The sequence below is a fragment of the Monodelphis domestica genome, chromosome 5, assembly GCF_027887165.1.
Source record: "Monodelphis domestica isolate mMonDom1 chromosome 5, mMonDom1.pri, whole genome shotgun sequence".
NCBI lineage: Eukaryota > Metazoa > Chordata > Mammalia > Didelphimorphia > Didelphidae > Monodelphis > Monodelphis domestica.
Window position 1 is genome coordinate 148860759 of NC_077231.1, and position 14691 is coordinate 148875449.

The 14691-nt window shown below is 37.7% G+C and overlaps 1 protein-coding gene across 1 annotated transcript in view; it reads left to right on the forward strand.

The window, feature by feature from the left end:
• The window catches only part of CAMK1D (calcium/calmodulin dependent protein kinase ID), a 512505-nt gene that overhangs the window by 442162 nt on the left and 55652 nt on the right, over positions 1–14691 (forward strand). Inside the window, exon 6 of the mRNA XM_001363611.5 lies at positions 13223–13298. Coding sequence (XP_001363648.1) covers positions 13223–13298 — 76 coding nt within the window. The remainder of the gene's footprint in view (positions 1–13222; positions 13299–14691) is intronic.

The following is a 14691-nucleotide window of genomic DNA, read 5'->3' on the forward strand; positions in this document are numbered from 1 at the left end:
TCTTTTTTTTATTATTTGAATTAGTTTATTTAGTAAATTTAGAACATTATTCCTTGGTTACAATAATCACATTATTTCCCTCCCTCCCCACCTCCCACCCTTTCCACAGCAAATGCGCAATTTCCTTGGGTATTACTTGTGTCCTTGATAAGAACCTATTTCCATGGTGTTGAGGTTTGCACTAGGATGCTCATTTAGTCCACATCCCCAACCATATCAACTTCGATCCATGTATTCAAGCAGTTGTTTTCCTTCGGTGTTTTTACTCCCACGGTGTTTCCCCGGAATGTGGATAGTGGTTTTTCTCATAGATTCCTCCAAGTTGTTCAGGATCACTGCATTGCCACTAATGGTGAAGTCCATTACATTTGATTGTACCACAGTGTATCAATCTCTGTGTATAATGTTTTCCTGGTTCTGCTCCTCTCACTCGGCATCAATTCTTGGAGGTTATTCCAGTTTCCATGGAATTTGTCCACTTTATTATTACTTTGAGCACAATAATATTCCATCACCAACATATACCACAATTTGTTCAGCCATTCCCCAATTGAAGGGCATCCCCTCATTTTCCAATTTTTTGCCACCACAAAAAGCGCAGCTATGAATATTCTTGTACAAGTCTTTTTCCTTATTATCTCTTTGGGGTTCAAACCCAGCAGTGCTATGGCTGGATCAAAGGGCAGACAGTCTTTTATCGCCCTTTGGGCATAGTTCTAAATTGCCCTCCAGAATGGTTGGATCAATTCACAACTCCACCAGCAATGAATTAGTGTCCCCACTTTGCCACATTCCCTCCAGCATTCATTACTTTCCTTTGCTGTCATGTTAGTCAATCTACTAGGTGTGAGTTGATTCCTAAGAGTTGTTTTGATTTGCATTTCTCTGATTATAAGAGATTTAGAACACTTTTTCATGTGCTTTTTAATAGTTTTGATTTGAATAGGCTGAAAACTGCCTATTCATGTCCCTTGCCCATTTATTAATTAGAGAATGGATTGACTTTTTGTACAATTGCTTTAGCTCTTTATAAATTTGAGTAATTAAACCTTTGTCAGAGGTTTGTAATGAAGATTGTTTTCCAATTTGTTGCTTCCCTTCTAATTTTAGTTGCATTAGTTTTGTTTGTACAAAAAATTTTTAATTTGATGTAATCAAAATTATTGATTTTACATTTTGTGATTTTTTTCTAGCTCTTGCTTGGTTTTAAAGTCTTTCCTTTACCATAGATCGGACAAGTATACTATTCTGTGTTCTCCTAATTTGCTTATAGTTTCCTTCTTTATATTCAGGTCATTCACCCATTCTGAGTTTATCTTGGTGTAGGGTGTGAGATGTTGATCCAAACCTAATCTCTCCCATACTGTCTTCCAATTTTCCCAGTAGTTTTGATCAAAAAGTGGGTTTTGGTCCCAAAAACTGGGATCTTTGGGCTTATCATAGACTGTCTTGATGAGGTCACTTACCCAAGTCTATTCCACTGATCCTCTTTTCTGTCTCTTAGCCAGTATCAAATTGTTTTGATGACCACTGCTTTATAGTATAACTTGAGATCTGGGACTGCAAGTCCTCCTTCCTTTGCATTTTTTTTCAGGATTTCCCTGGATATCCTTGACCTTTGTTCTTCCAAATGAACTTTGTTTTGGTATTTTTCTAATTCAGTAAAAAAGTTTTTTGGTAGTTCAATGGGATTGGCACTAAATAAGTAAATTAATTTGGTTAGGACTGTCATTTTTATTATGTTAGCTCATCCCACCCATGAGCAATAATGTTTTTCCAATTGTTTAGATCTAGTTTTAATTGTGTGGAGAGTGTTTTGTAGTTGTGTTTATATAGTTCTTGTGTTTGTCTCAGCAGATAGATTCCCAAGTATTTTATATTGTCTAGGGTGATTTTAAATGGAATTTCTCTTTCTAATTCTTGCTGCTGAGCTGTGTTGGAGATATATAGAAATGCTGATGACTTATGAGGGTTTATTTTGCATCCGGAAACTTTGCTAAAGTTGTTGATTATTTTGACTAGCTTTTTGGTTGATTCTCTAGGATTCTTTAAGTAGACCATTGTATCATCCACAAAGAGTGGTCCTCTTTTTAAAGACCTTTTTCTCTTGTGTTACCTCCCCTAAATTTCACATCTACCAATCACAGAAGACACTCCTCTCCAGCATTGCTCACTCTTTAGTTCACACCTTCTTTGGTTAGATTATACCTTTTTTGGTTACTTAACCTTTTTTTTTTTGGTTAGTTCACCTTTCATAGTTAGTTAACACCTTTTTGTAGTTAAAATGGGTACATATACTTCAAATACTGAGTTACCATCTTTTGGGAATTAAAATCTAAAAATAGATTGTGAATTACAATTCAATCTTTCCATTAAAGGAAGAGCTAAGTACCTTCATTGTTACAATCAAGAGATTACAATTTAATCTTCACAATAAAGGAAGAGTTAAGTATCTTCATTGTTATAATCAGGGGAGAGCTAAATCCAATCTTCATAGGACACCTTGTATTAAAGTCACTTGCTATTTTGTGACTTGTGCCAGTCCCAGAGACAGGATGTCCTAGGTTCAAATCTAGCCTCAGACACTTCCTAGCTGTGTGACCCTGGCCAAGTCATTTAACCCCCTTTGCCTAGCCCTCACCATTCTTCTACCTTAGAAACAATACCTCATATTGATTCTAAGGCGTAAGGTAAAGATTAAAAAAAAAAGCTCTAAGGCTGATAAAGCAGCAAGGTATTATACAAACATGATCTTATTTAATCTTTACAGCAAATCTTTGATGTGAGTCCTACAGATGCTATTATCCCTATCTTACAGACTAAAAAATTGAGGTTCAAAAGTTAAAATGTCCTACCTGGAATAACACATGTCTGTGGCAGAATTGAAACCCAGATCCCTCCTGACTCAGATTTGTATTCTTTCTGTTCCTCACATTAATAATAATAATAACCTAATGACTGGCATTTTGATAATGCTTTCCATTTTACAGAATGTTATTATCTCATTTGAGTCTTACCTTAATGTGTGTTGGTAGTAGCACAAGTATGATTCTCCCTATGATATAGTTGGAGATATGTCTGTTTTCCAAAAGGCATCACTTTTGGCTCAGAAGAAAGCCAGCAGTTTTTCATCCTGTGACCCATGTCAAACATTTCTCCTTCCCTCCAAAAAATATACACAGTTTTGGCCCAATTTCCATTTCCTTGGCTCTGAAAGAGTGAAGGTTGACATTTATATTTATTTCAGCCCCTGGAGGAGAGTGGGCAACAAGGAAGGGTTGACTGGGAGTATAAACAGTGATTAGGGCAAAGGAGTGAGATACCAGGAGGTAGTTATATCCACAAACTAACCACTGCTGGTAGTTGCTCTACAGCCTAGTCTCTGGCTTATTCCTTTTGACCCTCATCCCATGTCCAGTTAAAGAAAGAAACATTTTCTCTATGACCATAAAATCATAAATTTAGAGATGGTAGTAATAGAATAGGGCAGTGAGATGGCACAGCAGATAGAGTCATGGGCCTGGAGTCAGAAAAACCTGATTTCAAATGTGGCCCCAGACACACATACTTGGAATACTTGGTGACCCTAGACAAGTCATGGAACCTTGTTTGCCTCATCCGCAAAATAAGCTAGAAAAGGAAATGGCAAACTACTCCAGTTTCTTGGCCAAGAAAAACCCAAGTGGGGTCACAAAAAGTCAGATAAAACTGAAAAACAACTGAACAAAAATAACTTAGAAGTTCACAGAACTAACATTAAAAAAAAAAACATACATTTTGAGATAGAAAGGACACCTCAGGTCATGTAAGTAACCAAACCAGGATTTGAACCCATGCCTTTCAGCTCTAAATACTTGCCTCCTGATTCCACATCCACATAATAGAGATGACTTTGCTCATTTCTTTCACAACATTTTTCAAATACTACCTATATATTCAACCTTGTATTAGACTCTGGGGAACAAATAATCAGAGGACAGTCATCATCCTCAATAACTTTGCAGTCTAGTTGGAGAGACAGAGCATTAAACAACTGTGAATTAATTTTGCAATTTGACCCTGGTCTGTGCCAAGAGCTTCTCATGGCATGTACCGTTTTGCTAGCAAAACATGCCTGTTTGGACTGGGCAAGGCAATCTATGGTGATGGCATCTCTATTAGTGAGCACGTTTCTAATGGGGAAGAGAAGATTTTGCCCGAAGAGGGGAATAGGTAATCTTTGGTAGCCAGGCAAGGTTGGGATAAACTAGACATGTGGTGGAAGGGTTACCTTAAAAAAGAAGTGCCCCTTCTTCTTCTAATAGTATAGTGAAGAGATTGAAGACAGATGTAGAGAAAGAGTTATAAAGGCAAGAGTAAAACTGCCAGCAAGAAGCCTAGATCATATTCAATAAAGAAAATACAAGATGGTCTACTCTAAAGGATAATGAAGGCAGGAAGCAAGGATTTATTATGATCTTACTATGTGCCAGGCAATGTGCTAAGCACTTTCTAATCTGATCCTCAAAGTAACTCTGGGAGAGATCACTATGATTATTAGCCCTGTTTTATAGCTGAGAGAAATGAAGTAGGCAAAGGTTAAACAGTTTACCCAGTCATCCAATAACTTACACACAGTGGGAAGAACAATGGACCGGAAATCAGGAAGGCTTGAGTTCTAAATATGGTCTTAGATACTTATTAGCCATGTGATCCTGGGCAAGTCACTTTACCCTGTCTTCCTCAATTTTCTCATCCAACTAGGAAGGCTATTACAATTGAGTTCTTCATCATTCCAGTCTCTGTACTCTTTCTGATATACTACCTGCCTAGCAAGAAAATTGGGGGGGACAAGTCAAACAAGCAAATACATTTAAACCAGTGAATATGAGGAACAGAGAGAATCAGAAGGGACAGGAAGACCATTTGACCTAGATCTCAAGCTCAAAAAAGGACTTCCAGTTTCGTAGGTTTGTTAACATACCACCATGAAAGTGGAACTTTTGAATAAACTTGCTATATACAATTCTGCCTCAAAACTAGATTTTTCATCAATATCTTAATGTAATAAAACATGTTCATTCAAAAATGCAAATTATATCTCATTTTTCTGACTTTTGATTTTCATGTATCTCTTTTTATTTATGGCTAAAATCTTCAAAAATGTTAAGTGGCAGAAGACTGCCTGCCCTTTGATCCAGCCATAGCACTGCTGGGTTTATACCCCAAAGAGATAATAAGGAAAAAGACGTGTACAAGAATATTCATAGCTGCGCTCTTTGTGGTGGTCAAAAATTGGAAAATGAGGGGATGCCCTTCAATTGGGGAATGGCTGAACAAATTGTGGTATATGTTGGCGATGGAATATTATTGTGCTAAAAGAAATAATGTGGAGGAATTCCATGGAGACTGGAACAACCTCCAGGAAGTGATGCAGAATGAGAGGAGCAGAACCAGGAGAACATTGTACACAGAGACTGACACACTGTGGTACAATCGAATGTAATGGACTTCACCATTAGTGCAATGCAGTGATCCTGAACAAATTGGAGGAATCTACAAGAAAGAACACTATCCACATTCAGAGGGAAATCTATGGGAATAGAAACACAGAAGAAAAACAACTGCTTGATTACATGGGTTGAGGGGAAATGATTGGGCATGTAGACTCTAAATCAGCAGTTCTCAACCTCTCAATTTGTAGCAATGAGAATACATAATGCATATAAGGTATTTACATTCAGAATCATAACTGTAGCAAAATTACAGTTTTGAAGTGGCCACCAAAATAATTTTTTGGTTTGGGGTCACTGCAACATGAGGAACTGAATTGTAGGATCACGGCATTAGAAAGGTTGAGAACCACTGCTCTAAATGCACATCCAAGTACAAACATCAACAACATGGAAATGGGTTCTTATCAAGGACACATGTAATACCCAGTGGAATTACGCATCAGCTAGGGGAAAGGGGGGGAAGGGAGGTAAAGAATATGATTCTTATAACCAAAGAATAATGTTCTGAATTGACTAAATAAAATTTTCTAAAGAAATAAAAATAAAAAATTTTAAGTGGCCTAGATCTTATTCTGACTACTATGTTAATTGTTCTTGTTCAATCATTTCCAGTCATGTCTGATTCTTTCTGACCCCAACTGGGGTTTTCTTTTTTTTTTCTTTTCTTATTATTTTAATATAATTTTAATTTTAATTTTTTTTATATTTTTCCATGGTTACACAATTTGTGGTCTCCTCCACCTCCACACTCCCCTTTCAGATCTGATGAGCAATTCCACTGGGTTATACATATATCATCACTCAGAACCTATTTCCATAGTAATCATTTTTATAATAATCTTCTAAAACCCAAACTCTAAATCATGTACCCATATAGCAAAGTCATTTACATTGGATTATCCCACAATTTTTCAGTTACTATGTATATTGTTCTCCTGCTTCTACTCATTTCACTCTTCATCAATTCATGTAGGTCTTCCCATTTCTTATAGAAATCAATCAGTTCATCATTCCTTTTAGCTTTCTAGCCATATAGCTAACCATTGCCATCATATACCATAATTTGTTCAGCAATTCCCCAATCAAGGGTCATCCTTGATTTTACAGTTTTTTGCCACCACAAAAAGCACAGCTATAAATATTTTTGTACAAATTTTTTTATCTCTTTGGGCTACAAACCTAGTAGTGGTATTACTGGATCAGATAGATGGTAGGCAGTATTTTAGCACCCTTTGGGCATAGTTCCAAATTGCCTTCCAGAATTGTTGGATCAATTCACAACATGTCCTAATTTTGCCCAATTGGGGTTTTCTTGGCAAAGATACTGGAGGGGGTTGCCATTTTCTTCTCCAGCTCAATTTACAACTGAGGAAACTGGGATAAACAGGTTTAAGTGACTTGCCAGTACTCTATCCCCACCAAAAAATATGCAAAGGGAGTTCTAAGATTAACATATTTAATTTATCTAGAAGTGGCATACCAAGAATAATTGATGATACTTGTATAAAAAGTCATAGAAGCAAATGACATATTTTATGGGTGGAGAGTACATGCCAGGGCTGAATAGAAAAGAAGGGAAGACCATGTTGGACTGTGTTAAAATGCCAGAACATTTCTCAATTGGTGATAGGGAACCATTGAGATTTGTTTGTTTGTTTTAATAGAGAAGTGATATTATCAGATCTTTACATGAGAAAAAAATCATCTGGTAGCTCATGGAGAGGGCAGCCACGTGGCCCAGTGGATAGAGTGCTATGTCTGGAGTGAGGAAGATTCATCTTTCCGAGTTCAAAAATGACATCATAAAATTACTGACTGTGTGACCCTGGTTAAGTCATTTAACTCAGTTCCCTCATCCATCAAATGAGTTGGATGAGGAAATGGCAAATTACTCTGGTATCTTTGCCATGAAAAACTCCAATGGGATCATGAGTTCCAGACATGACTGAAAAATGACTGGAAAGTTGGTAGAAAGTGCAATGGAAATGAGAAGATTGATTAGGAGTTTTTTTTAATCCAGAAGGCTTGAAGTACAGGAGGGTAGGAATAAAAGAGAGTGGTAATGAATGCCTTTTCTGATGTAATTGCAGTAGAATTACAGAAAATAGTAGATAGTTTTGAGAACTGTTTCACAAGTAAAATCAATAGATCCTGGTAACCAGTTGGATAGGAGATATGAGAGATAGAGTGAAAAGAGTTAAGGAATGACAGTTGCAATGTGGGAAAATAAATGAGTACAGAAATAGTGAAATTAGGAGGAGGATCAAGTTGAGGGAGAACATAATAATCTTGGTTTGGAAAACATTTGATGGCCTATAAGCAGTTGGAATTATAGGTCTGGAATTCAGAAGAGACATAAGAATAGGATATATGGGTTTGATATGCTCTTTTTCTGGAAATGATCATTGAAGCTATAAAAGTAAATAAGATTTCCATTGGAAGGTATGGAGAGAGAGAAGAGGAAAGAATGGAAGACATTGCCTTGTAGAATATGTCCATCTTGCGAAGTAGGGAAGAAGATGAAGAGACCTAGAAGGAACAGTTAAATAGGTAAGAGAACCAGAGGAGATCTATATCACAGAAGCCAAGGAGGAGAAAGTGCCCAAAAGAAAGGAGTAATCAGTAGTGTCGAATGTTACAGAAGGTTACGGAAGGATGAAGACTTAGAGCCTATTTAGGTTTAATGATAATTTTGTGGGGGTTTGAGGTAAGCCCCTAGGGTTTGGGATGGGTACCCTTTGCAAGAATGCAAGACTACACAACTTCACTTAGAAATAAAAAAGAGAAATTTATTAATTTGAAATTCATGTTGAATTTGGTTGGGAGGACAGCATAGATGGAAAAGCCACCTCCCCGAAGGGATCAACTCTGAGGTATTTTTACTCTTTACAATAGGTGATACATGACTTGAGTAAGGTATGAACTCAGGCGTGTGTGTGTGTGTGTGTGTGTGTGTGTGTGTGGTCACTTGACCGGGATCAGAGCATTGTCTTATGTTCTGAAGACAAAGGGAGTGACCCTCATAGTTTAGGAGACAAAGAGATGTCTTAGGTACCATGGTATCAAAGCATAGCCTGGAGGTGTATCTCTGTGTCCATCTCAAAACCTAGGGGAGAATCTAGAAGGGATCTAGGAGGATAATTCTCTCAAGGGTCTTTCTTATCATTATCCTTTGAAGTTCCAGGGTTACCCTCTCTTTAGCCTTAACAAGAATGCAAGGAAGCAAAGAAATTTTCCTGCTTGCAGTTTGGCCTGAAACACTTCTATAATTTAAGGGTGCAAGATAAACCTAGGGTCCCATACCAATAAGAAGGCCATTGGTGACCTGTGGAACCCACAGTTCAGTAGAGTTGAGGCAACAGAAAGATAGCAAGAAGGATGACAGAGTGGATGATGAGGAAGTGAAGGCATCTCTAGTAGACAACTTTTTAAAATTTTTGGCAATAAAAGGGTGATGGCTTACTGGTTATTGCTAGGAAAAACTAAGTAAGCTTTCTGTTGAGGAGAAACTGAGCCTCTCCTCTCTATGGATTCCAAGTATGCAAGCAGTCTTATGACAGCTGTTTTCATCTTTTCCCAGATGTCTTCCCTCATGCACAGGGCTGATGTGAGTTCCTTCTCTAAATCTTCAGCTAAAGCACCCAGTGCTTCTGTGTTGAAGTGCTCACCAAGCATTTGAGCTATTCTTTGCTTTGTTGTGTCAAACAACCCAAAAGTTCTTTTTTGACATGGAACTGGGATTTCCAACTTAGTCGTTTATTTGCTTGTCTCAGTGACTGTGTTCCAGGCTTTCTGAAGTCATCTCCTGTGGGAGGTAAAGCCTGATAGAGCTTCAGTTTGATGAGCTTGCTCAACAGACATTTGAATTTTCCAATCTGCCCCAAAGATAGGATCAGGGATGTGTGTCCCACTAGAGAGTTAAGCCAATTCTTATGTAAATGCACCCCCCACTTCCAGCACCATCTGTCTGCATGTTTATATGGCCTGCTGGTTTGGAGCACTAAGATATGGGATACCATGAATCCTAAATCAGAGAGAAACTTATGGTATCTCAGATCTAATGTCTCTTCATTCCTCCAGTTTATTTGGGGAGGGAAAATAGAGTTATGTTTTCATTGGTTTAGGGAACCCCCCAGTGAAGAATTCCCTCTCCCAAGCAGATTAACATCTGCTCTTCAACATATAATTTTTAGAGGACTAATCCTTAACCTGGCACCCATTAATTTGTTTTTTTTTAAACATTTTTGATAACTATTTCAAAATAATCTCTTTCCTTTGCAATTCTATGTGTCTTATGTTCTGCATTTAAAAATAACATTCTGGAGGTATCACCAAACTGTCAATGACACAAAACAGGTTATGAAGAGCTGTCTTAAAGAATCACTTAGAATACTGAGAAGTTAGAGCAGGATTTGAACCAATGTGACCTTCCTGACTCCAAAGCCATAACTCTGTTCAGTATGCTAAGCTGTCTTTCTTTTCCCAATTATCCGATGGAGAAAGATGGAGAAACCATGTTGGCAGCAGGCATAATAAAATAGAGTTCTAGTACAGGGGAAATGGGAGAATAAGCATTTCTAAAGTGCCTATTTTTTCTAGAAATTATGCTACAGTGCTCTACAAATATTATCTCACTTGACCTTCCCAACAACCCTAGGAAGTAGATGCTTTAGCCCATTTTATAAATGAGAAAACTTAGGCAGATAGAAGTGAAATCATTTGCCCAGGGTGGCACCTAGGACATATCTTAGACTGGATTTGAACTCAGGTCTTCCTGACTCCAGGTTTTACAGCTCTATCCATTGTACTACCTAGTGCCTCTTTCTGGTACAGAACAGCCAATTCTCACTTATTCAGGAGGCCATTCTGCCTCCCCCTCTTTGCAAGTAATCAAGACTTAATGGTTCTAGTTCTCTTTCCATTTACTTACTCAATTAAGGAGACATACATGGCAAATTTACTTCTTGTTTTAAAAGCTCACTGACCCTCTCTGCTTCAGCTTCCTCATCCAAAAAAAAAGTCAGAAAGTGATGGAGAGGGAAAAGGGGAGAATTGGACTACATCAATTCTGAGGTGCCTGTCACTTCTAAATCTCTGTTCCCATAAACCAGTTTCCTTAAGTGAGATTTGCATTTGTTGTATATTGCATTTCCTTCTTTTTTTCCATTATCAGAAAACATTTTTAGTTCCACACTGAGATGCCTCTGATACATTTATGTATCAGAGAATGAAAAAAACTTCTTTTGGCTACTGTAAAGGGATAATACTGCCCTGACTCTTTGTGAGGTTTGAGAAATGGTCATTTCTGCAGGAATATAGGAAAGGGTTTTGCATTTTCCTGGAGTTTTCACATTAAAAATCAACTAGTTCACCATACATCAGGGATTCTCTATCCTGCCTCTCATAACCCTCTGCTTTTGCCTACATTATGCCCTTTGGCTGGAGTGCCCTCCTTCCCTCTCATGTAATGAATTAAATATTCTTTGAAGCCCATTTCAAATGCCACATGCTCCAGGAAATTTTCCCTGATTCCTCTGATCAGAAAGGATCTTTCTTTCAATCTAATTGAAAAATCATTTATTACATGTGTAACATGTGCAAAGCCATGTAGAGGTGAACGTCAAAAAAAAAACAAAAAAAAAACAAAAACCACTACATATTATTGACCTTTCCCTCTAAACTTCAAAGTCCTTTATTTTTAACTCTTCGGTCCACTTATTATTTAGCACTATGTTTTAGCTATCTGTATTTATGGCATCCCACTATTAGCCTGTATGTTACTTGAGGGCAGAGACTGTGTCTTTTATCTCAACTTTATATCCCACTATAAGGATGATATTAGAAATTGGGTACTGTTATATTAGTTTACAGATAAGAAGTAGAGAAGCTGGCTTGTGAAAGAATTGGAGTTTCAAACAATTAAGTCAGAATATCAGTTTCAAGTCTGTTTTTTTTTTCTGTGTGTCAACTGGCCTCTAGCAGTTGGCAGTCACATACAGAGGCTCTTGCTCTGAGGACTTTGAGGAGGTAATCTTTGCCCCTTTCTCTGTCTGTCTTACTCTGTCTCTGTCTGCCTGTCTGTCTGTCTGTCTCTCTCTGCCTGTCTGTCTGTGTGTCTGTCTGTCTGTGTGTCTGTCTGTCTGTGTGTCTGTCTGTCTGTCTGTGTGTGTCTGTCTGTGTGTGTGTGTGTCTGTGTGTGTGTGTCTGTGTGTCTGTGTGTGTGTGTCTGTCTGTCTGTGTGTCTGTCTGTCTGTGTGTGTCTGTGTGTCTGTCTGTCTGTGTGTCTGTCTGTCTGTGTGTGTGTCTGTCTGTCTGTGTGTGTCTGTCTGTGTGTGTGTGTGTCTGTGTCTGTCTGTCTGTGTGTCTGTCTGTCTGTGTGTCTGTCTGTCTGTGTGTCTGTCTGTCTGTGTGTCTGTCTGTCTGTGTGTCTGTCTGTCTGTGTGTCTGTCTGTCTGTGTGTCTGTCTCTGTCTCTGTCTCTCTGTCTCTGTCTCTCTGTCTCTTTCTCTCTGTCTCTTTCTCTCTCTTTCAGACCTGAAGGAGTTAAGTGTTTTCTTTTTCCAACTTGGGATACACTATTGACTATCTATTACTATATTTATAGATTGTTTAACTCTGAGAAGACCAAAGAAAGATCTGGTCTTTGGTTTGGACTCTGAGTCTGCTAATTCTTGTTGAGACTCAACCAGCTAGCCTTTTTTATTTTTATAACTTGGAAGTGAATTAAAATTTATAAGGACAATAGTGTAGGTTATTGTACAATACAGAAAATTTGGATTAGTCAGATCAGGAAGGATTAGTGTAGCCTGTTGAAAAACAGGAGAAGTGGTTCTTTGTGGAACCAGGGAGTTTTATTTGGGTGGAGTTAGAATCCCTTAGAGTTAGAAATCCTTCTATCCATATATCCATATATATTTCAATAAATATTTTTAACCATAGTCTCTTTAGCATCCTTGAACCTGGCCCTTTTCACTTTACACCACTCAATATCTAAGTCATTGCCTTACCCACAGTAACTAACAAGTTGTTGGCTGTCATTGGTCAGAAATTCCATGATCAAGGAAGATTTGGATCTGAGTAGAGTACTGGAAAAGGATAAGTTAACCGGCAATTTAGACCTGCCTTTAGTGCTCTATATTATAGTGGTAAACTGAAGGGAAGAGAATGAAATAATAAGAACTTAGAATAGATAAATCCTCAAATTCCATGCACTGAATGACTCTTCTTGAAGAGTAAGATTGGTAACTTAAAGACAAAGGAGTAAGATTAGATTGATTGCATTTTCCCAACTTTGGAGTGAAAAATGGGAATCCAGTGGGTCTGATGATCTGTTTGAGACCTTAGAAAAGACTTGAGGGAGGAGTGATGGCAACATGGACCAAAGTGAAGTTCTAACCAGGAAATAGCCTCAGCTCTGGCACTGAGGAACTGCCTTCTAATTCTCATCCTTACCATGAGTATTGCTCTGGGCACACAGCAGATGCCCGGCTCAGGAAATCCTTGTTGATTGATTGCTTTGATTAATTAAACTCCACTACCAAAAGACCTTACTCATTTATACCTCCTTCTGGTAAGGACAAGTAACAAATGGCTCTACCCATGCCTGCCAGCCCATTTTCTAACCAATAGAGCTTTCTGATTTGGCAACAGCAAATTGAAAAAACCTTACCTTGCACTTCTAATTTTGACTACTCAGTGATTTTTGTTTTTCTTTTCTTTTTTCGACAGCTCCAGAAGTCCTTGCACAGAAACCTTATAGTAAAGCAGTTGACTGCTGGTCCATCGGCGTGATTGCTTATATATTGTAAGTATCTCCATACTATACTAGTGTCTGAGAAAAGATACTATGGAAAAGTTAGCAAGAATTTTACTAAAAATAGAAATTGTAGTTTACTGATTGCCCCTATTGTGTATCATTTTGCTCAGATGCCATATTTGCCTCTCAAATCTAATTGATATAAAACTTGAGTATAATCTATAATCAGTGTTCTTTTCTTAAATTAATAATCAGCATGTTACATGAGAAGCTATATGGAATGGTGTATTGAACTACATTTGTCGTTAGGAAGACTCTCTTGATTGAATCCCATCTCAGACACTTACTGGTTCTAAAACTTGGAAACTATTTTCCTTATCTATAATATGAAGGAGGTTGGACTCAATCAGAGGGCAGCTAGGTGGCACAGTGTATAGAGTGCTTAGTTTGAAATCAGGAAGCTTCATCTTCTTCAGTTCAAATCTGGCTTCAGACACTTACCAGCTATGTGACTGGGCAAGTCACTTATCCTATTCAGCTCCATTTCCACAAATGTAAAATGGTCTGAAGAAGGAAATGGCAACCCACACCAGTATTTTTGCCAAGAAAACCCCAAATGGGATCTCAAAAAGTCAGACACAACTCAAAGGATTGAACAAAAGGGCTTGATGTCTTCTAAAATCCCTTTTGATTCTACAACAATGTTCCTGTGATTTTTTTATTTCAAAAAAGATTGACATTGTGTCATGAAAATAACAGTAATAGCATGTTTGTATAGCCCTTTTATGGCACAGGAATCATTTTCTTCACTAAATAGTACTATAAGGCATAGTGCAAATATATATTCCCATTTCATAGGTATGAGATACCCAGAAACCATAAAGTACTAGATTTTGTTCAGTTATTTTCAAGTCATGTCTGACTCTTCATGACCCCATTTGGGTTTTTCTTGGCCAAGATACTAGAATGGTTTTGCCATTTCCTTCTAGTTCATTTTACAGATAAAAAAAAAAAACTATGACATATAGGGCTAAGTAACTTGTCCAGGGCCACATGGTTAGTGCTTGAAGCCAGATTTGAACTCAGGAAGATGTCTTTTTGATTCTAGATCTGACACTCTATCTATTGTGTCATATAGTTGTCCTAAAGTGCCAGGTAAATGTTTGAAATTATTATAGATATTGTTATTAAAAGAAGGACTGGCAAATTGCTTCCAGAGAATCTTTTTTTTAAATCTATTTAGAAAGCTAATATTACAATTCCATTTTTTCCAGTTTTATTTTCAAAATCTTGTTTTAGAGTACCATTTTGGGATAGGACTAAAATAAAAATGCATCTTGGGCCAAATAATTTACACAATTGGTTAAAAACGAGTCTTCTTCCCAAATAGAGACCTGTCTCTGACAGAAATAGAAGGCCACAAACATTTCCCTGGAACATG